General features: G+C 36.9%; 1 protein-coding gene across 1 annotated transcript; it reads right to left on the reverse strand.

Moving 5' to 3' along the window:
- Nucleotides 1-7,474: 7,474 nt before the first annotated feature.
- Nucleotides 7,475-22,182, reverse strand: LOC149022182 (ribosome biogenesis regulatory protein homolog). The gene is made up of 9 exons (XM_089150356.1): nucleotides 21,882-22,182; nucleotides 18,840-18,954; nucleotides 11,186-11,336; nucleotides 10,818-10,869; nucleotides 10,545-10,673; nucleotides 9,305-9,422; nucleotides 8,103-8,286; nucleotides 7,879-7,992; nucleotides 7,475-7,768 (listed from the first exon to the last, which is right to left on the reverse strand). The coding sequence occupies exons 2-9, from the start codon at nucleotides 18,923-18,925 to the stop codon at nucleotides 7,589-7,591; spliced, it is 1,014 nt and encodes a 337-aa protein (XP_089006482.1). The 5' UTR covers nucleotides 18,926-18,954; nucleotides 21,882-22,182; the 3' UTR covers nucleotides 7,475-7,588.
- Nucleotides 22,183-22,731: the final 549 nt, after the last annotated feature.

A 22,731-nucleotide genomic window follows, 5' to 3' on the forward strand; every position in this document is an offset into this window, starting at 1 on the left:
ATGGTGCTATGACTTAAAGCATGTCTGCCAATAGAGACTAGCATACATATATAGAGTTAGAAGCATACTTGCATATATTGTTTCAGATCATTGCATTTATGTTTGCCTTTGATTGTGTGCGAAGATGCTTATTGTGATTGGATATACTTGCAAAGTTCTTTTGAGCTTACCCTTCGGGGGACTTGTTTTTAGATGACATTGCAGGTCCATAAGAGAACCCGTGCCATAGTACGGAGAACCCTTCCATATATGGTACAACTCCGGAAGTCTCTGGACAAAGTGTTGACCAGTGAGGTAGCTAGCACTTAGGTTTGGAATGCATTGATGGCTCCTATTGACGGCAGCCACCATCGTCTTGTTCGCCTTGGGATCGTGCGCTAGATGTTGATCTGAAGCTTCAAGAGCATAACCCAAAGGTGAAGAAGAAGAGCCGATGGAAGATGTTGATTAGATTTCTTCTGTTTCTTCTAGACTTTTATCTTACTTGTATTAGCTTAGAGCTTTGCTTTAGATTTTGATCTACCTTCCGCGTATGTTTGTGGGGTATATTTCCACTATACTCTACAGTTGTCTTTTAATTTGGTATCTTGTTATTCGCACTCTGATATTCTTTTGTGATCCTTCTGAGATCCTTTCTTGACTTTTATTAGTAAAATACTTGAATACAATGATTTGCTCTTGCTTTTGATTATGTTATTGTGCTAAATGGATATGATTGTTCCTAAACTTGATCTTCGGGGCTGTGGATCATACACTCTGGTATTCCAAATAGGGTACCGGCTGGGTGGATGTAACACCTGGAATAGTAAGTTGCCTAGATATCTCATTTTCATCACACAACCCTTTGAACATATCGGAGAGATACTCTCTACCTCTATCCGTTATAAGAGTGTTAATCATTTTATCAAATTGATTCTCAACTAAGCTTATGAATTTCTTAAAACATTCTATAGCTTCTGACTTATGAGAAATTAGATAAATACGACCATACCGTGTATAGTCATCTATGAATGTGATGAAATAAGCTTGTCCTTTTCTAGTATGCACATTCATGGGTCCACATACATCTGAATGAATAAGTTATAGAAGAAGAGAGGCTCTCGAAGCCTTTTTGAATGGTTTTCTAGTTGCTTTTCCTGCTAGACATTACTCACAAGTTGCAAATTAGATAGTGAACATTGGCCTAAGAGACCTTCTCTTTCCAACCTATTCATCCTATATCATAATCTAGCATGCCACATATTAGAATCAATACACATAGTATTTTGGCAAACAAAAGCATTACTAGAATTAGATAAATTATCAATTGGATCCAATACAATAAAACTATTCTGAAGAAAATCATAACCATAAATTGTATCACCTAGATACAAAACCAAAGAACTGTTCTCAAATACAACTCTAAAACCATGTCTCATAAGAAAAATAACATAAACAAGCCATCGAATGTCTGGAGCATACAACACATCATGGAGTAACAGCTTTCGGCCACCTTGCAAAACTAATTTGCATGTGCCTATGCCATGAACCTCCACACTTGAGTTGTTCCCCATCGTTATTCTACTGCTTCCTCTTAGAACACGACGGTATTCCACGAAGCTTGAGCGTTCCCTTGTTATGTGTTCTGTCGCACCTGAGTCAACAATCCACAAAGGATTTAGTTCAATAAGCATAGTAGAACTTGTTACATAACAAGATGAGGTATAACACACAGTACATACCTCCTGCTCAGTGCAATCACGAGCAAAATGACCAGGCTTTCGACAGTTGAAGCAAATCAAATGTGATTTCTTCTTGCCAGCACTAGTCCCCCTTAAACGCTTGGGGGACACTCTTGTTTCTGTTCCCACCTTGGTTACTTTGCTTGGATCGCTGAGGTTGAGCTTTCTCCTTCTTGCGCTTGAAGCCTGCACCCTTATTAGTGCTAGCTTCAACGGCAAGTACTTCAATATGAGGAGCATCAGCCAACATCCGATCCTCCTCCAGCTCAAGGTGCTTGGCAGCTTGATTAAATGTCTTGACCTCATCAGCATGAGTCAAGATCTTCATATGCTCCCAAGACTTAGGCAATGACCTAATGACTGCAAAGACTTGCTCATCATCAGTCTTTTAGCGCCTACATGCGTTCAACTCACTAATCATGTTGGACATGATGGTTATATATTGCCTTATGGTGTGACCCTAGCGCATCTTATAACCATCAAAAGTGAGTCCAAGCTGGCGGCCTCTTGTAGTGGAAATCCCTCCGGTACTTTATTGATGGTCTTGTAGACTTGAGTGCTGTAGTGTATGTCTCACCAACTCAATGAACCTCTATAATTTTTGTCACTACCATGTTGCATTCGTTACTAGGGTTTACCATCTCTCTCTTATGTAGACAAGCATAAGGTTAAAGTGCAGGATGATATCTAAGGTACAAATTTATTAATTACAGCGTTGCTAGATGCAGGATGGGACAACCTGTGATGGGTTATGAGAAAAGCTCTATAGTAATAATTGGATTAGAATTGCAATGTATATAATGGCTCTCGTAGGGGATGATGATCGACCACATTGAGTTGACTTCTCCTTGACTGTTTTTTTTGTTAAAATTTTTTCTTTGTATGGTGAGGGGTGAGGAGATCGAAGGGGATTTGAGGTATTTGGTACTTCATGTTGGTTACATCAACCATATATGTGAATGGTGCCATGCATACTATCTCGCTGGTTCTTTTAATTCCATGACAAGTGGGAAGGACAGTAGTGATGTTTCTGTTGTTTCATTCTGGTTTAATTGCAGCTATGATCATTCTATTCAGGCATTTAGCCTTCAATGTGACCGCCAGTGGATTAAACAGCAGCACCTCAAGAAATTGGCAACACATTGAAGAGAACATTAATTGTATGCTACAACCTAATCTTAAGTCCTGATGAGTTCTATAGATTATGCAAAACCGAAGAAGCTAGAATGCAAGATACCAACAAGTGCAGACCCAGAGTTCAGTCTTGCGTGCGTGGACCTTGGACCTAAGTGATTACGAACAAAATATAGTAGGTGGTTATTCTGTGTTCCATTATGCTGTATGTGATATGTTGGCATGGCCTGCTATTGTGCTTTCTTATTTTGCTTTGACCTTTGATGTCATCATGGTGTGATTTATGGCTTAGATGAATAGTGGTGCTATATCTTCTTAACAAGCCTTAATTTCTACGATTTGCAGATTAACAATTCCGGACTGATGATGCTCGATCTTCTTGAATAATATCTAGCTAGGCAAATCATCATTCTTTTTAGCAGTTAGAGATAGGGGTATAAATGGATAACTAAAATGAAATCTGCTTCAAAAAATGGGGGAGGAGAGAAATTGACAATCTTTTTCCCCTGTAATACAAGTACGAAATGCTTCTTTCACACTACCGTCGGATTCAAATCCTTCATGTGATTTAAAAGGAATAAAATAAAGGCCTTTTGATCATGAAGATTGCTGAACTAACAGAAAACCTTTGGTCATTGGCTTATTTTAGGTACCATGAGTAGGGGGAAATGCAAATTGTCATTTTTATTTGGATAAAGAGTGACAAGTTGGGTCAAACCTCTAAGAGTCCAAATTAAAATTAACCTAAAATCTTCCCCTAAGTATTTACAAAATGGTTATAAACAAGTTCTTCATAACTCATGTTTTAGTGAATGCAGAAAATTTAGAATTTTACAATTTTTTTTTTATCAAATAAACACTGATTGTCTCAACAAATGAGAAATCCTGAAAGGGGGATCAATTATGATAATGTGATTGATGTAATTACTGCTACGGAAATAGAAGATTGTACTTTTTTCACACTTTTTCATCGCATATTTAGGAAAATAAGAGTCCGGATCAGCTAGCTGTTGGGGTAGCACTTTGTATTCCCCGACGGCTTTACCACCATAAATACAGGGGGGGACTAGGGGTTGGGTGATGGAAGGGTTTTTTTAATTTTTAATTTTATTATTTTTTACCGGTGGGTCCCACCGAATTTGTGGTGGTAAACCCGTCTGTGAGAGTGCTCCCCGTCACGGGTGATGATCCGAATTCGGAAAATAACCTATCTTTAGTCTACTTTGTCACTACTGAGAAGTGGGCCCCTTCTTAAATCTATGATAGAAGAATGTTAAGAGAGTGCAAATCCTATACTAGGAATCCACATGGTGAAGAGGGTCCTATGTATCTCAAAGTAGAAACACCTCTTTGTCCACTACACATTGAATCTACTTATGGTTAGATTTCTTGTACTCATTGGTCTATGTGGAGATTTTTGGTTCAAAATATACAAAAGAGTGTGTGGCATCTTAACAAACTTCAAGCACTAAACGCATACCTTGTGAGGGAGACGAGTAGCAGCCGTAGCAAACTATTCTTCTCATGCAGGCAATTCTTGTGACTCTTGTCAAATATCTTCAGGGATTCTTCGATCTCTATGTCTCCCTTTATAAGAACCTTCCCTCCATTACAGTAGAAAAACAAACACAAACACAAACACAAACAGAGGCAGAGAAAGCTAGTGCTATCATGGATATTGCATTCTCTGTCGTTGGCAGTAAGCAATCAAAGAGGAGCCTGAAATCTGTTCTTGTGATGCTACTGCTGTTGACAGGTATAATGCTTAAGGTTGAGAGCCACGGAACACCGGTTGGAGATGTAGCTACGTGTGTGTGTTGTCAAGTCAAGGCTGTTTTCTGTGTTTCAGCTTCATGTGCTACCAAAGCTCCTTCTGATGCTATGCTCTGTGTATTAAGTTGTGGGCTTACTTTCCTCCAGTGTGTGGTCGATTGTGGTACTACACCTCTGCTTCATCAAGACGAACATGCTCTTCCACCCTCCAACTATTAGTCTCACCCCCCCCCCCCCTCCCTCTAGGGTTTTTCTTGAAAAACTCCTAGCTCTCTTATGTCTAATCTTAACTGCAGAAATCATGCAATTTGATGTTCTTTATAATAATGAATAAACACACCTATGTTATTTTATAATGTAAGAGGACTACTAGCAAAAAATCCTTCCTTCCTTCCATCTCTCTCTTTCTCTCTCTCACACATACACATCAATCATGAACTTGAAGAAAGCTGCATCTCTGAGTAGAAAACAGGTAAAAGGAGAACAGTTTCAGATTGGTTGATCTTGAGAGTACTGCTCCTTATATACAAAGTGAATCTTTTCTCTCAACAGTTTGAGCTTTTGGGTTGGATTTATACATGATATCAAAGCAGGTTTTCTCTAGAATCGGGTTGAATTGGATTCCTTTACCCTTCTTCAAAATATAAAGAGAACCAACTTTCATTACTTTGTACCCTTGTCCATACAAGTTGATTGGTATTAGTCTTTTAACTGATTGAGGTTTGATACAACCCAAGGTTATGATCCAATCTTGCTGCAGGTGTCTTCATTGTTAGGCTTTATGATTTAAGCACAACATTACTTAAAATACACGCGAAAGTATCTGGTTTGGAATATTTAGAGTGCTGCTTCAAGCTAGCATTTATAGACAATACCAGAATTTACAGCATTTATAGACAGTACTTGGATTTACAATTAATGGACTTTTCTATAAATTACATCATGACCAGTGTGATAGCTTATATTAGACCATAAGTTAGGTATATCTCAAATACCTCAATATTCAAAAACTACCTTAGGGCTAGAGTGATAGGTGTAAAAGATCCAACAAATTTAGAATAATTCTAGTAGGTCTGAAAAAGAAATCAACAATATGGTATTAGGATCAAGAGTTCAAATCTATTTGGGACCAAGGATGAAACCCTATCATATATTTAAATAAAAAGATTTTATATGGACTTCTTTTTTGACTTTACAACAAAACTTGTGACTTCCCCCAATTCTACAAACCTTACAAATAGGTCCACAGCATTAGGCACCCTTAAGGTTCAGGAGGACCATTTTCAATTAATAAAAGGAATTCAATTTTTTAATATACCCAAAATATCCCTGACTTTGTTAAAATGAAGAGCAAATTGCAATGGCACCCCAAAATAGAGGCCTTAAAGCACTAACACCCCCACTTTATGTTTAAAAAGCACAGAAACCCCAAAATTGAATTTTCATTGGATATATTTGTCCAATTTGTCCAACCTCTCTATTCTTTTATTTTTTTTTTATTGGTTTAGGGGATGAAATCATTGATTTGGTTAGTTCTATAAACCCAAAGTTGAGTGGCTACTTTAGTTAAGAAAACCTAAAAATAACTAGTCATGTAATTTTTAAAAAAATTTATAGCTAATTATTTCTATTGCCACTTGAGATGAATGGAACCGAAATTTCCATAATTGTTTATACGAATAGGTATTTGATCCCTTCATATATGATATATCTCAATCTCTTTGGTTACATGAGTCTAAAGATTTTAAAGCTATATAGTTCAAATATATGGAGTCATAATTCATAAAATTAATGGTTAACTTGAATTTGTAGAAATTTCATTATGAAAAAATGTTTGGTCGACATGATTTTTGTAAATGCACAAATATTTGAAAATCTCTGAATTTCACCTCATACCCATAAATCTATAGATTCATGTTTTTAATGTAAAAATATGAATCTCTAAATTTCATGAATCTAAAGACTTTTACAACAAAACGGATATAAATCTCACATTTAAGAATCCACAGATTTGAAATATTTGGATTTAAGTAACCAAACAAGCCCTTAAATTTTCTCATTTCAAATTCTCAAACTAAATTCAGGATAAAAACAAAGCGTGACTTCTAAGGGATAGGTCCTCCCAAAATTGATGGAATTTCATCAGTCTCAAAGCTCTTACAAAGAACAGTGCTGCAGTTTTTTTGTTCCTCTAAATGCACCTTTTTCCATCTCATAGGTAACAAAAATCCTAACCTCACTTTCTAACGATTTTATAGGCCCCAAGTCCCTAACAATTTTATAGCCCCCACGCTCCATTGGTGCAAGTACTGGCATAAATTTTCCTCTGTTTCTTGCATTGACGACGATTGCATACTCTTTGGCCCAAACATGGGATCACCATCGACTTCTGTAAATTATACTAATCCTTCAATGAGGCTACATTGACAAGACCACTACTTGCACCAATAGTTCCCATGATTAACAGTTTTTGAAAGAAATCACTTCAGCTGCAACATTAACTTAAATTTATGCCGTACAATTCCAAGCACTTGCAAAGAATAATTCCATTTGACAGCCGAGTAGAGATCAGCTACGGATGATCAGTCTTTGCATAGCCATGTAAGAGCCTCATTCAACAGGATCAAGACATGGATTAGGATATAAACCATAAAGTTTTTTTTCCCCAGATGGATAAAGCAACAGCTCTTGTGCCCCCCCCCCCCAAAAAAAATAATAAATAAGTGCATTAGCAATTCAAATCTGAACCAAAATTTGATATGTGAAAAAATTAAGAAGCTAAGTTAAACATCAGATAGATAAAAAATTAAAAAAAAAAAAAATGAAAAAAAAAAAAAAAAAAAAAAAAAAAAAACAGCTGCGCTTCATACTATATATAAGATACAATAAAATTTTCTTTTTCTGGATGTTAGTCTAAAAGATCTGCAAGCTACCTTACACATTATCACACCGGTTTGCTATCACTTTGATTTTCTCTTCATTGTTGATTCCTTCTTTGATGAGCCCTTTTTAGAAAATCCCTTGTTTGATGATTTTTTATTTAAGTTCTTTTTCGGCTTCAATTTGTCTGAAGTCGAAGTAGACTTGCCTTGCTGATTTCTTTTTTTCTTCTCTTTCTTCACATTGAACATTGTCACAGCCTATTTCAAGACAAAATATTCAGATAAGCCAAAACATTAACGGGAGATGCAGTAAGGATAACGAAATTTTGAGACACCAAAAAGAAGACGTAGCAAATTTGCTGACTCACCTTATTAACATCTAGTATTTCATGTGAGTGCTTGGACATTAACTTGTTGAGCACCTTCTCCGTTTGCTGCTTCTCTCGTGTGCCCATTCCAGATCCTTCAGCAACGGGGAGGAACTGTGGCAAAATAAAGGAGATAAATGAATAAATCATGTATGTATGCATAAGGCGTAAAATTAGTTGGTGTGGTCCGTGTCCGAGAGGGAATTGTTATTGCGCACACAAACCTTGCGATGCTTCCCGGGATGTTTGGCATCTTTCTCTCCTTCAAGTTTCTTGTCAAACTTTCCACCACTGGCTGTTGCAGTGGCGGCCATTCCAGCCACATTCCCCAGCTCGTCTTTACTGACTTTAGTTGGTGCACTTCGGGTTCCTGTTATGGGCAGTGCTGTGGCAGCTAGTTGAACATGGCTGCCAGAAATGCTTTATTAGAGCTTATTAAAAACTAAGGGAAAAATTGAAGATAGTACTGTCGGATAATGCTAATGATGTAATCATGACTTCAAGCAGGATTCAAACAATGCAATCAACTAATTCTAGTTTAACAGTTGAAAAGAATTAAAAATAGAAAGGGTGAAGGAGGCAGGGAAGTCCAATTAAATGAATGATTCAAATCTCGACTAAGATGGACCAAAATTAGGGTTCACTCTGGGATTCTATTGAACAATGATAAAAGCATGGGCTTATTAGTTTAAAAAGTAACTAGTTCTGATAGGTTTCGACTTGTTACGACAGTCTTTCGAAGACATCAATTGTTTCACACCAATATACTCAAGAATGACAAGTTTTAGCCAATTTTAACCAACCCAGTTTTAGTATTTTCAACAAGTCTTGGCAGTTTAGGCAGTCTCAACCAACAGCCCATTACACGTCAAGTTTTACCCCTAAATTCCCTGGTGTCAACCCATCTCAGCCATTTCTCAATTTCTAGCTGGTCGAAACCAGTATCGAAACCAAGGACCTGATCCTTGATTAAAAGTTCAACTCATATCCAAGTTATCTTGGCACTAGAACAACTGAATGAGAAGCACCATTCAAATGAATGAGAACACAAAATCAACATTTGCAGCCAATAATGCGTATTAGGGATTACCCTAAATACACGAGGCCATGGTTTGGAATCTAAATTGTACCAAGTCCAAATCAAAATTACTTACCTAAAGTACCAGTGAATGTGAACAGGCTCTACAATTACGTAGTCAAATGTGGATGGTGAACTGTGAGCCACAGTGATCAAGTTGAACAATGGAGAGATGGTAGACATTAAACGTGCTGATTAAAAATGAGAATGTTTGATGCTTGGAGATATTAGGTAAAATCAATTCAGAATGCAACTGACAAAGAACATTCCAGATCTTTCACTCTTCGATGTTTATTTATGTAACTTTACAAGCAAAGGGCACGTCATAGAAAAGTTTCAAGGACAAACCTAGGCAAGGCACCAACTTTTGCAGCTTCCTTCAAATTCTGCAACCGGTTCTTTTCTTGCTTCCCAACTCGATTTTTCTTTTCTTCCTGTCTCTTGGCAAATGGATCCACTCCTGGCTCTGGAGAAAGTTACAGTGAAACCATAAGAAGAGTAATCACCTTCACACATTTTCCATTGGAACTGTTTAATTAAAGCTTCCAAAGCAATCTCCATGATACAATTAAAGATCTCAAATCCATTATGAAATTGTATGTGACACCTCAAAATGATAATTACTCCCGAATCATGATAGGCATACATACAGAAGCTTCCGAAGCATATACGGTAAGGCATAACAATTAGAGGCTCAGAGCACCATGTTAACCAACTCACGTTGACACACCTAAACATGTTTTGCAGTATATTCTCCAACCAAAGCAAAAAATGAAAACAAAAGGCAGCAAGACTCCCAATTCAAGACCGAACTTTGACACTTTCAGCACAAGAAAGGATGAAGTTATAAATGCAGAGACTTGCATGGACCAAGATGTTCCCAAATGATGGTTGAAACAGATACAACGACCATCAAACATAATATCAGCTACTAGACAATCCTTCCAATGCAACCTCCATAATTGATCCTCTAAATGGATAAGAAATATTTCTTTTATTTCTTTTATCCAAACAAGATGTCTCAAGATAGTGCAATCTTGCCTATGGGAGATTTTAAACATTGACAATAATAATAAATAGATACTAAAGGCATCTACAATTTTTTATTTTTTTTTAACAAAGACAAATCAACATTTTAAGAAGGATATGCTTGCCACATTGGTCAAGTGCACACTTGCTGAACAATTGGTCACAGGGTCAAGTACTGGAAAAGGGTAAAGCTGCACATGTTTAACTCTTCCTGGACCCTGCTAAACATGGGAGCCTTGTGCACTGGTATGTCTTCACCCACCTCCAACACCCCCCACCCCACCCCCAAAAATTAAAAGGGTTAAAAGTTTTAAGAGGCATGAAAGGCTGTCCCATACAAACAGTATTCACAGCATTTTGCTCATGTGAAAAAGAGAAAACATTGTTTTCATACTAATGAGATTTGATGCATACAACCGAGTCAAAGTATTCACAAAACAATTGTCATAATTAATTTTCTTTACTAATTTATTTTCTAACTAAAAAGGAATACGACTAAAATCTCCAAACTTTTGAGTTCATTACCAAAAAAAGGGGAAGGCAAGTTCAAATCATTTACCGTCAGTCATCTTGGCCTCAATAATGGGTACATCATTGTCATCATTAACACGATCATAGCCATAGCGCCTCTTCCACTTATGAGTTTGTAGATCAAACACCATCTTGTCTTTCTTATGGTTCTTTATACCTTCATGACATTACAAACAAATGTATCAAGCACCAAAGCGAGACCAGAATACCACTTTAAACTATGCAGCTTAGGAAGAAGCAATAAATTTTTAAAAAAGCATTAATGGCCTACACATATCACAGAATAGTCTGCATAACTAACCTTTCTTTTTGGCAAATTTTTCCCACTTGGTAGGTGGCTTTGGTTTTGGAAGCTGGAAAGGAAACAAGAGAGCTGACATGAGAAACCATAAACTCATCCCTTGCAAAAAGAATTTTTTTCAATTACAGGGGTATATCAAACTTATACTAATCAAAGTCAAATGATGCACAGAAACAAAGGTACTACTGACAAAAGTTATATGTTAGGGATTAATACATGTAGGTTATTACTGACCCAAGGGCAAAGACATATTGACAAGAGTGACATAAATGATTGGGTTCCTGGAACTCTTCAAAATATGAAGAATAAATTTTAGTCTGTATTGGTTGCAAAGATAAAGAGAGAGAAATAGGGACATAAAGGCTTACATGCTTCTCTCTGGGCAATCTTGTTGTTGGTGGAGGTAGTTGTACAATAGGCCCGTCCCTGTCTTCTGTTGAATGCAAGTTGAAAACAACATCCGCAATTGCTTGGACAAGCTCAGTGCCTTTCTGGAGGCATTCTTTAACTAACTCTTCCCTATATAAACTCAAAAAGATCACATTAAGTTCCCATATGTCCTCACAAGCAATACATAACAATCAAGAAGCTTAAAATATTTTGGCTGTAACAAGAACCTATTTCACATTAAGTTCCCATATGTCCTCACAAGCAATACATAACAACCAAGAAGCTTAAAATATTTTGTCTGTAACAAGAACCTATTTTCAGCATAATTTTGTGTTCCCTAAATGGGCTAAACATATACTTAATGGGTCATCTGCTCGATAGTGAACAAACTACTTTCAGTTTAGGTTCTGAAGATAAACAACGCTGGTTATCATAGTTGTCAGGATGCCATCTAGAAAAAGAGAATTTATGCGGAAGGTTTGCATGGGTTCTTTTTTTCTGTTTTGTTTAATAAACACCATGTAAGTCATACAAAGTAGATTCTTTTTTTTCCTTCTGTTCTGTTGCTGTCACTGGTCTTGTTTCTCCTCCTGTTTCATTGCCTTGTCTCCATAAAAATAATGCTTGTTATCCTAAATTTAGTTATTCTCGTATCTAAAGAAATTGATAGCTTGAGATACACAATTGACAGATTTTCTTTTCTTCATTACCATGACATTATGACAACAAGGTTTGTTATTCTGGACTTAGTTTTGTAGTATCTAAAAACTATGAGAAACTGATTACAATGACACAAGAATTTTTCGATCAACCCTTCCCTTTTCAGCTAAGAAACAAGAGGGGGGATTTTCCAGGGAGAGATTCTGTTAGGACAATCAGTGGTTTGCTAACTGGTTATTTCTCCTGAAATGCTGTCAATATTTAATTTGACCTTAAACAGTTATTATCAATAATTCCCTACTGGGGGGCAAGTTTGGCTTCTACAACTGAATAGGTGCCAGTTAAAATGAATCTGAAACCCAAAACATAACTTCAAGCATAGTTTTAAAATAATAATAAAATTAATAATAATAATAATAATAATAATAATAATAATCCAACATAAAAATCATAAAATGATTAAGGGCCTGTTTGGTTACTTGAATCTGGAGATTTCAAATCTCTAGATTCATAAATGGAAGATTTACACCTGTTTGGTTACTGATTCTTACTGTGAATCGGCAAATTCACGAAATATTGAGATTCACGTTTTTAGCCTAAAATCGTGAATCTCAAGATTTTTGGGTGTGGGGTGAAATCCAGAGATTTCACCCTTTTTCACCCTAACTATAAAAGCAACAGGAATTTGCACATTCACCAAATTTACTTGACGGAAATCTACGACTTCAACGGAACGACATGCGAGCTTTGGTTTCGACTCAGGAATACCAAAGTTTTTTGAATGAAAATAGCAGTGAAAAAGGTAGATCTTCTTCTGCTTCTTCGTTCTTCTTCATCTTCTTCAATGGGAGGTTTGGTTTTGATTGTGGAATACTAAGGTTTTTCAAACGAAAATAGCAGCAAAAAATTGTAGGTCATTGCTTGCATCTTCTTCTAACTAGATTTCAATGATTTTTTTTTCTCATTTTGACTGCTGCAGTTTGTTTCCGCTAAATAGTTTCTGTCGAAATTTATAAACCCTCGATCAACCTGAAAAGTTCTTGTGAGAGCTCTGTGTTTTGTGTTTTATGCTCAATGGTTGTTGTTATTACTATTATTATTTTTTCTCTGGTGATTTGAGTTCTTTTATTTATTTATTTTGGTAACATGAATGCATCGTAGATGAGTTCTTTGTGGAGATTTTGAAACTTGGCCAGATTGTCAAGTTGTATGAACAAGAAATCTGCTGAATCTAGAGTTCCCTTTTGAGATTAGTTAATTTGCCTTATTATTTTTGCTGTACTTTCGTTCAATAAAAGATGTAGACTTGTAGTAAGACTTGTATTGCATCTTCTGCAGCAGCGTCTCTCACCTCATGAATGCTTTATTCATTGATGAGTACAAGCCTAAAATCAGCTCTCATAAATGATGGAATCTCTCCCACTAATTTTAGATACATTCCAAAAAGTAAAAACCAATCTGCTAAGGTCTAAAGCTGTCCCAAAAAGGAAAGCCAAATAAACCCAAATCTAACAGAAAATACGCAATAGAATCTACTCTTTCCTTTTTTGTTTGGTTTGCAATCTTCCAGAACTCAACATATTCAAACTAATAGCATTAATTAATGATCACAGTTTGCAAATGGTGTCAATTGTTTCATCACACCTGCAATTGAAATCCATGTATCTCAAATACCAAATATTAGTTCTCGTTTTGTTGCTGTTGCTATTGCTGTCATGACTGTTATTGTTGATACTAGCACTTGTATTGCTATCACACATCATAGATATTCGTCATTCAGAACACTAATTCTAGCATCATGAGATTCAAGACTAGTCTCTGATCAGAGAACTGAAATCTGAATTTAGAGATCAATTATATAATGAAGGGGTTTATTATTCATGATATGTACAGCTGAGAATCATCAGGTGGGATTAAACATGTGCCAATTTCACAGGAACAATTTCAAGTCCTATTCTACCAAATTACCAAATAAAAAACCAACTCCAATCAATAATCACTACATAAGCAAAGGAGAAAACCTAGACCGTGAAAACCCTGATTCAGACACAACCCATGCGGAGATGATTATAGGGTGACCTGAACGTTGGAGTTATGATGAGAATGTTTTCTCAGAGTTCCCATGAAACTGACATGAACCCAGTGTGTTAGTTCTGGTCAAATTTTAAAAGTTGTGGAATAGGATGAACTGAACTGAAGAGGAAATAGATGCAATTTGCCATGAAGGAGATTAATTCAGAACATAATATTGATAAGGAGATTATCACTCTTCCTAACATAATGGTAGAAACGATTTAAAAGACACAGCCAAGGACCAATCTCTGTCACCTTGGCTATAGCACTCCAACCCAAAGAGTGTGGGGAAGAATTCAAGGCTTTATAAGTTCAAACAATCTGAGTAAAACCAAAGCTCCTAGCCAGTAGCAAACTGTCACAAAGAACTTTCGTGTCTACCACTTCAGCTGATATGGCAACAGAGGAGACACATTTTGCCACCACAAAGGACTGGGATGACTCCCAAATGGTACACCCACAGGCCCCTTCAAGTGAAGAAGACAACCAGGAACCTCAACATTGATACTGTATGTATCAGATTGAAGGTCTAACACCATGAACAGCACTTGGAGGAATCGAATTTGGGAATATCAACATCTCCACTGTCTGAAATTTGAACATCTGATTCAAAGTAGCAACCAGTTTTGCAGTCTAGGCTTCTACAAACTTCTACACATCCACGTCTAGTCAATAAAGTATTGGTTTAAGTTCTGTACTGGCTAAGCTAGCCACCAGCCTTATTCTCAAATTCATCTCTCTTGCTGTCCCAAAAATTGGTTATATTTATTGGGTATCCATCTTCTTGAACGTTAGAGCTAGAATTTTCCTCACAGCTTCCCTTTCCTTCCCTTCCCTGCTGGGCCATCACGCATAAGCATGCTAAACCTGTAACACAAGCTTAATAGATGAGGATCAAAGAGGAGAGAATTATGAGCTCTCTCTTCTCTGTTATGGTTTCTTAGTTGGTTTGGGGCTTGGCAGAGATGGAGAAGACTAGCAAATGGATCAGAAGTTTCTTATACGGTGGGAAGAAAGAAAAGGAGAACTGTAACTACAACAATCAGCCCACTTCCATTGCAACTGATAATCCCACCACACCCATTACAAATCCATGTTCAACCCATTACACAGTTATTGTTGGTGCGAACACTTCTTCTGATTTTAAGAGTGCCATGCTACTTACTAGCGGTTTATTGAGTTCTTACATTGCACAGCTGTTATCTTCTTTCCTAGCTGTGTGCTGTTTGTGATGGGTGGCCTTGGAAAACCGTTCTTTTCAATTCTATTGTTGTTCAATGCAGTGCTTGATGATGTATGAGTTGCTGATGTTACCTTTCATCCATGAATCAGATAAATTATGGTGAAATACCAACATAGCATTACCAAACAATAGTACATTGATTTATTACCCCTTTCATGCTTTAAATCCACAGTAAAGGACACGATTGATTTTGTTTGTTGGCAAAAGGGTTTCTGGGAAGCCCTGTGCCCTCCCCACATTATTTATTTATTTATTTATTTTATCAATTTGAGATAAGCATCATCTCCCCTCAAAATCATGACGAGTTTTTCCTTGATAATTTGTAATGAGTTGTATTGATGATTGATCTCAAACAATTTAGGTAACAAAATGTAATCCTTTGGTTTATTATCTATTCTTGGAATTAGATGGCGGAATCACAAGTTCAAGAGTCACAAGCCAAAAAGAAGGATAATGTCAGGTGGTCAAGGCCTCAGTCCAACTATTTTTGGGAGACCCTAGTGACCCATCATAGGTGCAGCAAAGGTGGGGATAACGGCCTTCAGCCAGCCCACTTTGCTGAAATTGCAACCATGATAAACAATGCTCTACAAACTACATATGAGCCACACCAAATAAAAAACCACTACCGGGTGTGGAGGTTGAGAATTAAAGTTCTAATGGACCTAATCTAGTGTAGTGGCCTGGGATGGAATTATCAAAATTCATGTTTCGATGGACCAGAACACCTATGGGTTGGATTTCAGGTATAAAAATTTTACTTTTTAATCAATAACTTTTTCATCATTTGCATTCAAATGGTTTTGAAAACACATTTTTAGCAACTGACATGTTAATATTACATTTGTGCAAAAGCCCAAAGAGAAGTATTAGAAGGACCACCCAGTCCTTCAAATCCATAGAGATGTGTTGGCATGGTTTGGCAATGAAATTGCCACTGGTCATGATGCAGCACACCAGCTGATGCACACACACGGAGGATATAAACTTGATGGATATGACATTATGGAGATGATGATGATTTAACTTCTCAACCAACCCCTTCTGATCAAAGGCTGCAAGTCGTACTAGGGCAGCATCAGATGCTCTCTTAGAGTCTTCAAGTAAGAAGAAGAAGAAGGACAAGACTCCGGCTGACAAGGTAGCAAGTCCTTTGAAGCAGCTTGCTAATGCATTTGACAAGTTTGCTGACATAGAATATCTCCCAGACATCTCGAAAAGGCTCACACTAGCACTTGAGGCACTCCCTGGCCTTGATGTCCGTCAGAGAATGGCTGCAAAAAGGTATTTACTGAACAACAAGGCCGATGCATAGGAGTTCTTGGATACAACGATGAAGACCGTGTTCTTGGTGGCAATGGATCTAGCTTACCCCGTAATCTGTTTAGTTGAACAATGCAATTCTATCTTTTGTTATTTTCTACTTGACAAGTTTACTTTTGATGTTTATATTTTTGTTTTAACGTCTCTTGATTCAAGGTAGGTAACGTTATATATCAACTTCTTGACAGTAATTTCATTAGAAGTAGGAAGGGGCTGACATTCTTAAACTTAACCAGAATTTGTTGTATTTACCCTCATTTTGCTTTGTAGGTCACTTTATGGATCTGCTCTTAGTTTGTTAAGTCATATAGGTACAGTACATTTTGCTTTGTCAGTACAGTACATTTTGCTTCCTAGGGTGTGTAGAGTTTCAGACTTTGAAGCCTGAACCAGTCTCTTCTTCCTCTTACTCTGCCTTATTCTCTCTCTCTCTCTCCATGGCTTGCAACTGCAATGAGGGATTCAGTGAAAATTTCTTGTTCTGAAGCCTAAGGAAGCAAGTTTTATGGATCTGCTCCATCTCTTATTATCTAGGGACTTGGAAAAAAGAATATTTGTAGAACTTCATAGGAACAGCAAGAAGGTGGCTGATCATCACTACTGGTTGGTCATCTTTGTATCCGTCTTCATACAAAAGATTCTTCACCTCTCAGCAAAGCCAATGTCTTGGGCTGGATCAGTATATGAGCAGTGGCTGAACCTTCTTTTGTGTAATGGTGTTTTCATAATGTATATCTTCAACCTCATTACAGGTTTGTCTTCTGACTTCATAGTCTTCACCTTAAACTGTTCAAACTCAGTTTGAGCGCTTGAGCAGATCAAATATCAACTAGTGAGCCCAACTGATTCAGACGTCACTCAAGAAGAAGTGGGAAGGGGCTTGAGCAGATCAAATATCAGTTAGGTAGGTAATGTTATATATCAACAGGTAATGTTAAACTTGAGATCAAATATCAACTAGTGAGCCCAAATGTCTTCACCTTAAACTGTTCAAACTCAGTTAGGTAGGTAATGTTATATATCAACTTCTTGATTAGAAGTGGGAAGGGGCTGACATTCTTGAACTTAACCAGAATTTGTTGTATTTACCCCCATTTTGCTTTGTAAGTCTATTTAAAAGTCGTAGAGATAACACACCAATAAGGAGTGATATGATTTGCAAGTTTTGTTTGGTAGTAGATATGATCTAAACTGAAAAGGACTCAAATGAACAATTAAAGTAACAAACATTGTAGATAAGTTGTATTCTCTGAAAATGAAGCAAGTGAGACGAGCATAATTGTAATTAGTAAAGAAGCAAAGGCAAAAGTATGCGTTAGTCATCACTCCATTTCTCGTTTAGACTTTTAACCCTTCAAATTTTCTTTTGATTAGATACATTAATTGAAAACAGTGAATCCGGATTAAACTGAGATTATTTCTGGTCTAAAAATGATATTTTTCTATGTGCAACTCTTTTTCCATCTTTGCGGTCACAAAGCGTAATCCTAGAAAAGGGGAAAGAAAATGATCGTGGGCATGCGAGCTTCTCCCAGGCGCCCACATGAGAAGCGAAGAAGCAAGGTGGAAATCAACGACATACTTAGCCCAACAACAAAGTGGATATGGATATGGTATTCCATCCGACATTTAGGATTCAAAAGGTCTGGTTTCGCACTGGGATTCTTAGGAAAAAGCAGAATCTTTGAGTTCAGTTGTATCATCAAATGACGTGCTCTTCCCTAGTACTCAAAAATAATCTTTGGTCGAGGCTTATCATTCACTGTTTGGATATAGGATTTATGCCTAATCATAAAAAATATTTCCTTTCAATGTTGCAAAAACTCAGCCCTCTATAACTCAAATAACAAAAATTACAATAAGAATCAATGATAAAAGCCAAACAAGTTTTTCTATGATATATAAGTTAGGATAAGGGAAAAAATCAAATTTTATAGTCAATGTTTTGGAATCTATGGATTCAGATAACCAAACAATTTTTTAGAATGAATCCACAAATTTCAATTTATAGATTCAGGATAACCAAACAGTTTTTCAGGATGAATCCACAGATTCAAGTAACCAAACAGTTTTTCAGGATGAATCCACAGATTTCATTCCATAGACCCTGACCAAATAGTTAATTTTAAGAATTATGACTCAATAGATTTGAAATCTCCAGACTCATGTAACCAAACAGGCCCTAAAAGCATGGGGGTAGAAGAAAAAACAAGATCGCATAAACCAAAGAACATAAGTCACATAATGACAGACATAGACTTCCTTTCCGATGTACATAAGAGAAACATCTAATGAAGATAATGAAGATAAGCTTGGAAAAGAGAAATCCGAACCTGTCAGAGGGAAGAGAAGAGAAGCTGAGATGTGGATCGTATGCCATCAGATTGCCAAGGTCAATCTGGTACTTCTGGGCCTCCATCTCTATGGCTGCAAGCTCTTGTTCGGAAGCTGCAGTTCAATGAAGAGTCATCAAACATGAGAGTTCACCAAAATTTCAGAGCTTTGGGCTTCTAATCAAGAATGACCAAGCAGTAAAATGCAGAATCAGTTTTAAGCAGTTAAAGTATTGTGTATTGGTAATGTATCAGTCTGGTGATTTCAAGAGATGTTTTGCTTTGTATCATAGATACGTACCAATGGGTATGGAAATGATCGATATATGTAATGGTACGGTCTAATTTAAACATAAAATTGTAGATATAGCTAATAAATAACCATTCTATTATGCGCCTATAATTCAAACATGAGTAATTCATAATCACCAAGAAAACATGACACCTCTTTAGATCAGATTTTATTTATTATACTTATAAAAGATCTTATTCTAAACAAACACATTCATTCAAGTTCAGTGACAGGTAAAAGCAAACAAGGTTGTAATAATGAACTTTTCAATCGGTATGGTTTCGATAATTCGGTAAGGTACCAACTTTGAATACCAAAAACAAGAACCGTACTATACCGAATTTAAACGGTACGGTACGATTTTGATATTTGCAAAAATGGTCCGGTACGGTTTCAGTACACAATCGGTATGGGAAAACGGTTTGAACACGATTTCTAGTGCGGTCCAATACAGTTTCTGTACAAAATCAGTTTCACGCACAATCAAAATAACTATTAACAAGTAAGATTATTGAGTCACCAGACTAACAGACTCACGGTTATTGATTTGAATCACTCACCACAGATAACTACATGTCTACATCCATTCAATAAAATAAAAATACCTGGTTTACTAAAGAAGATGTATCCAACAACTTATTAAATATATCACATTCACTGCTTTAGTTTCTTTTGCATCATTCATGTGAACTGTGAAGGCTGAAGCTCATCACTGAAAAGCTGTGGTTAACTAGCTAGAAACTCTTTAAAACTCATATTTACAAAAGTTTGACTACAGTGGGGAAGTTAATTCAGAGGATTCCCACCTGTATTTTGTGTACAACTACTGTAAATAAAAACCTAGAAAAGGAAGAGCAAAGAAGAATTCAAGAGGGAGAATACCAACACAAGATATTGTACATGAGCTTATCCACGAAACCCATACCAAAATATAAAGCTGAAACCCAGCTAATTACAAAAACACACACAAACCATAAACCAACTAGTGAAAATCCTCCTATTCATAAGCCTCTCTAGCTGTCTAGCATGCTGAAACCCAGCTAATTACAAAAACACACACAAACCATAAACCAACTAGTGAAAATCCTCCTATTCATAAGTCTCTCTAGCTGTCTAGCATGCTCAGTTTCTCCCAATCAGTATGGTCTTTGTCAATATCAGCCTGAATACATGCAAGAATATAAATTAAATAAGAAAAGCAGTCATTAAAACACGTAGAAAGAAAACTCAGCCTTAAGAGTTTCAGTCAGCAGAAATTTGAAGTAATGAGGATCCACACACTCAAGGAGCCACAAAATCCAGTTGTTTAACACTTGAATTAGCAACTAATAATTATCAGAGGGACTGGGAGATGTATTCTTCTCTTGGCAGCCATCGATATCAACTCAAACTTTCATCCAAAACTATGTCTTCCAAGGGTTACAAGCACTGTATTTGTAAAAGATAATAGAAGACTACTAGCTGAAGTCAAAAACTCAAACAAACTCTAAGACAAACCTTGAAACTAACTAGTACTAAGGTTACTCAGATCCTCTGGGAAACCATAAATTACAATCAGATCCTAATCCCTAAGGAGGGATAAAGAACCTTCAAAACAAAACAGCTGTCTACATAACATATTTAAGAATTCCAACTAGAATCTCTGCCAAAAATCCACCTCATTCCCCACTGCTAAGTTTTAAATATCCCTAGGCAGCAAACTTTTGGAGTTCAGATTTGAAAGCAAAAGCATATATGTTCCCAGGACAGACAGCAAGATGAAAACACTGGTCTAGGCAAGGAATTTATACGATGTATATGTTATAATTCTAAGTGATAATATAGATACCATACTAATGCAATGGCTTGAGCAGCAAGATGAAACCAATGGTCTAGGCAAGGAAGTTATACGATGTATATGTTATAATTCTAAGTCATAATATAGATACCGTACTAATGCAATGGCTTGAGCAGCATCTTGCCTTCCCAGCATTTTGATTTTGAATCAAAAGCTTAAGACACTCCATAGGTGAAGCAGCAATTTTAAATAGAGCTGCAGCACCCAACAGGATATTAAAAGCAATTTTGGTGGAGCTTTTCTCCTGGGGGACTTGAACAGAGATTGGTGAAGTAGCTTAGGAAACCACGGATAGACTAATCTTCATGTTGCATGCCTGTGTTACTGGGGACTGCAAATTTGAATTGCAAAAGTTCCCATATGAACAACACCTTTCAGAAATAGCTGGTCTATCAAAGGCACCATGGTGTGTTGGCACATAACTGGAAAGAAAACTTTTGAAGGACCATTGGGTGCTGAGGCCGATCACCGGCCATCATATTTTGCAAACTGAAAACCCTGAAACTAGAAACTACCGGCAAGACAAAGCAGACACAGATTTTTAACACCCAGTTAAATTTTAATCAAAAGAAAAAGGACTATCAGGCATTGCTCGAACTATGAAAGACAAGACACAAATACAAAGTAAAGCGAAAAATCCTAGAATCCAAGAACCAACCACAGTAAACACTAAAGTGAAAAAGATATACATATTACATGCTACATAAAAGTGAAGTCGTAACTCGTAACAGTAGCAAAAATGATCCATTGAAGAAGCAATAACCGAGTAAAGTAGCATAGGAAAGAATCGCAGATACTGCTCAGTCTACTCGTATGATTCATAAAACAAAGAAAACAACTCAAATCAGGGTACTGCTATTGAGGAAAAAAGAAGGAAAAAAATATACAAATTCTATACCCACTTACGGCTTACCCTGTTTGTTCGTCTCGATCTCTCTAGTCTCTGACTCTCTAATCTCTATTCCTTTAGTCGCCCTTTGGCTTTGGACTTTGCCACATTGGTACCTCTGCGGCTCTGCAGCTAGCAGAGCTTGTTCTATCGTGAGAAGAAGACGATGAGAGATTCACAGACGAGAGATTGAGATGAGAGATTTTGCTCTATCTTGCTGCATTGCTGGTAGAGATTCTGGAGAATATCAGGGATTCACTGATTCAGGATGAGAGTGAGACGAAGACGATGCTGTCCGCTGTCGAGGTCGAGACTTAGCGGAGTGAGAAATAGCAAATAGGGCAAACATTAACCTTACCCTGAATTACAATTTTACCCTAAATTTCGGTACAATAATCGGTACATACCTCCGGTACAGAAATTCGGTACGGTTCTGGTATGTACCATCGGTTTTTACAATTGAAACCGGTACTGTACCGTACCAAATTTCGAAATTCGGTTTTGGTCCGTACTGTATTGAATTTTGAATGGTCCGGTACCTCCGGTACTAGACGGCATAGTTCAGTACGGTTCCGGCACATAGTTGACACCCTTAGGCGGAATTGCAAAAAAACCTTGCTTTTGCGGATTTTTATTCACACCTGTACGGATATCCTCAGGTAGGCCCCAAAATGTGGCATGTGTCTTTTATTCTATCCAACAGATGTAGATAAAGGGTACTTTTGTAATTGAATTATTTAGGTTAAAATATTTTTAAAATTTATAAATTTCATCCCTGTTAACAATTAAATTTACTCAATGAGCCCAAGTAACCAACAGAGCCTGAAATGCAGTCTTGTATCCCTAAACCCTGACCCAAAATACACCCACCATC

The sequence above is a fragment of the Hakea prostrata genome, chromosome 3 (genome assembly GCF_041222555.1).
Source record: "Hakea prostrata isolate BN-2017 chromosome 3, UWA_Hpros_2, whole genome shotgun sequence".
Taxonomy (NCBI): domain Eukaryota; kingdom Viridiplantae; phylum Streptophyta; class Magnoliopsida; order Proteales; family Proteaceae; genus Hakea; species Hakea prostrata.

What these genes read in the sequence shown, in the direction of transcription:
- LOC149022182 (XM_089150356.1), bottom strand. Translation starts at nt 18,925, where the DNA reads ATGGAGGCCCAGAAGTACCAGATTGACCTTGGCAATCTGATGGCATAC. An exon ending in GATTGCCCAGAGAGAAGCAT is followed by an intron (nt 10,870 to 11,185) that starts GTAAGCCTTTAT and finishes TTTCCTTTCCAG; the next exon opens with CTTCCAAAACCAAAGCCACC. An exon ending in AAAATTTGCCAAAAAGAAAG is followed by an intron (nt 10,674 to 10,817) that starts GTTAGTTATGCA and finishes AATGTCATGAAG; the next exon opens with GTATAAAGAACCATAAGAAA.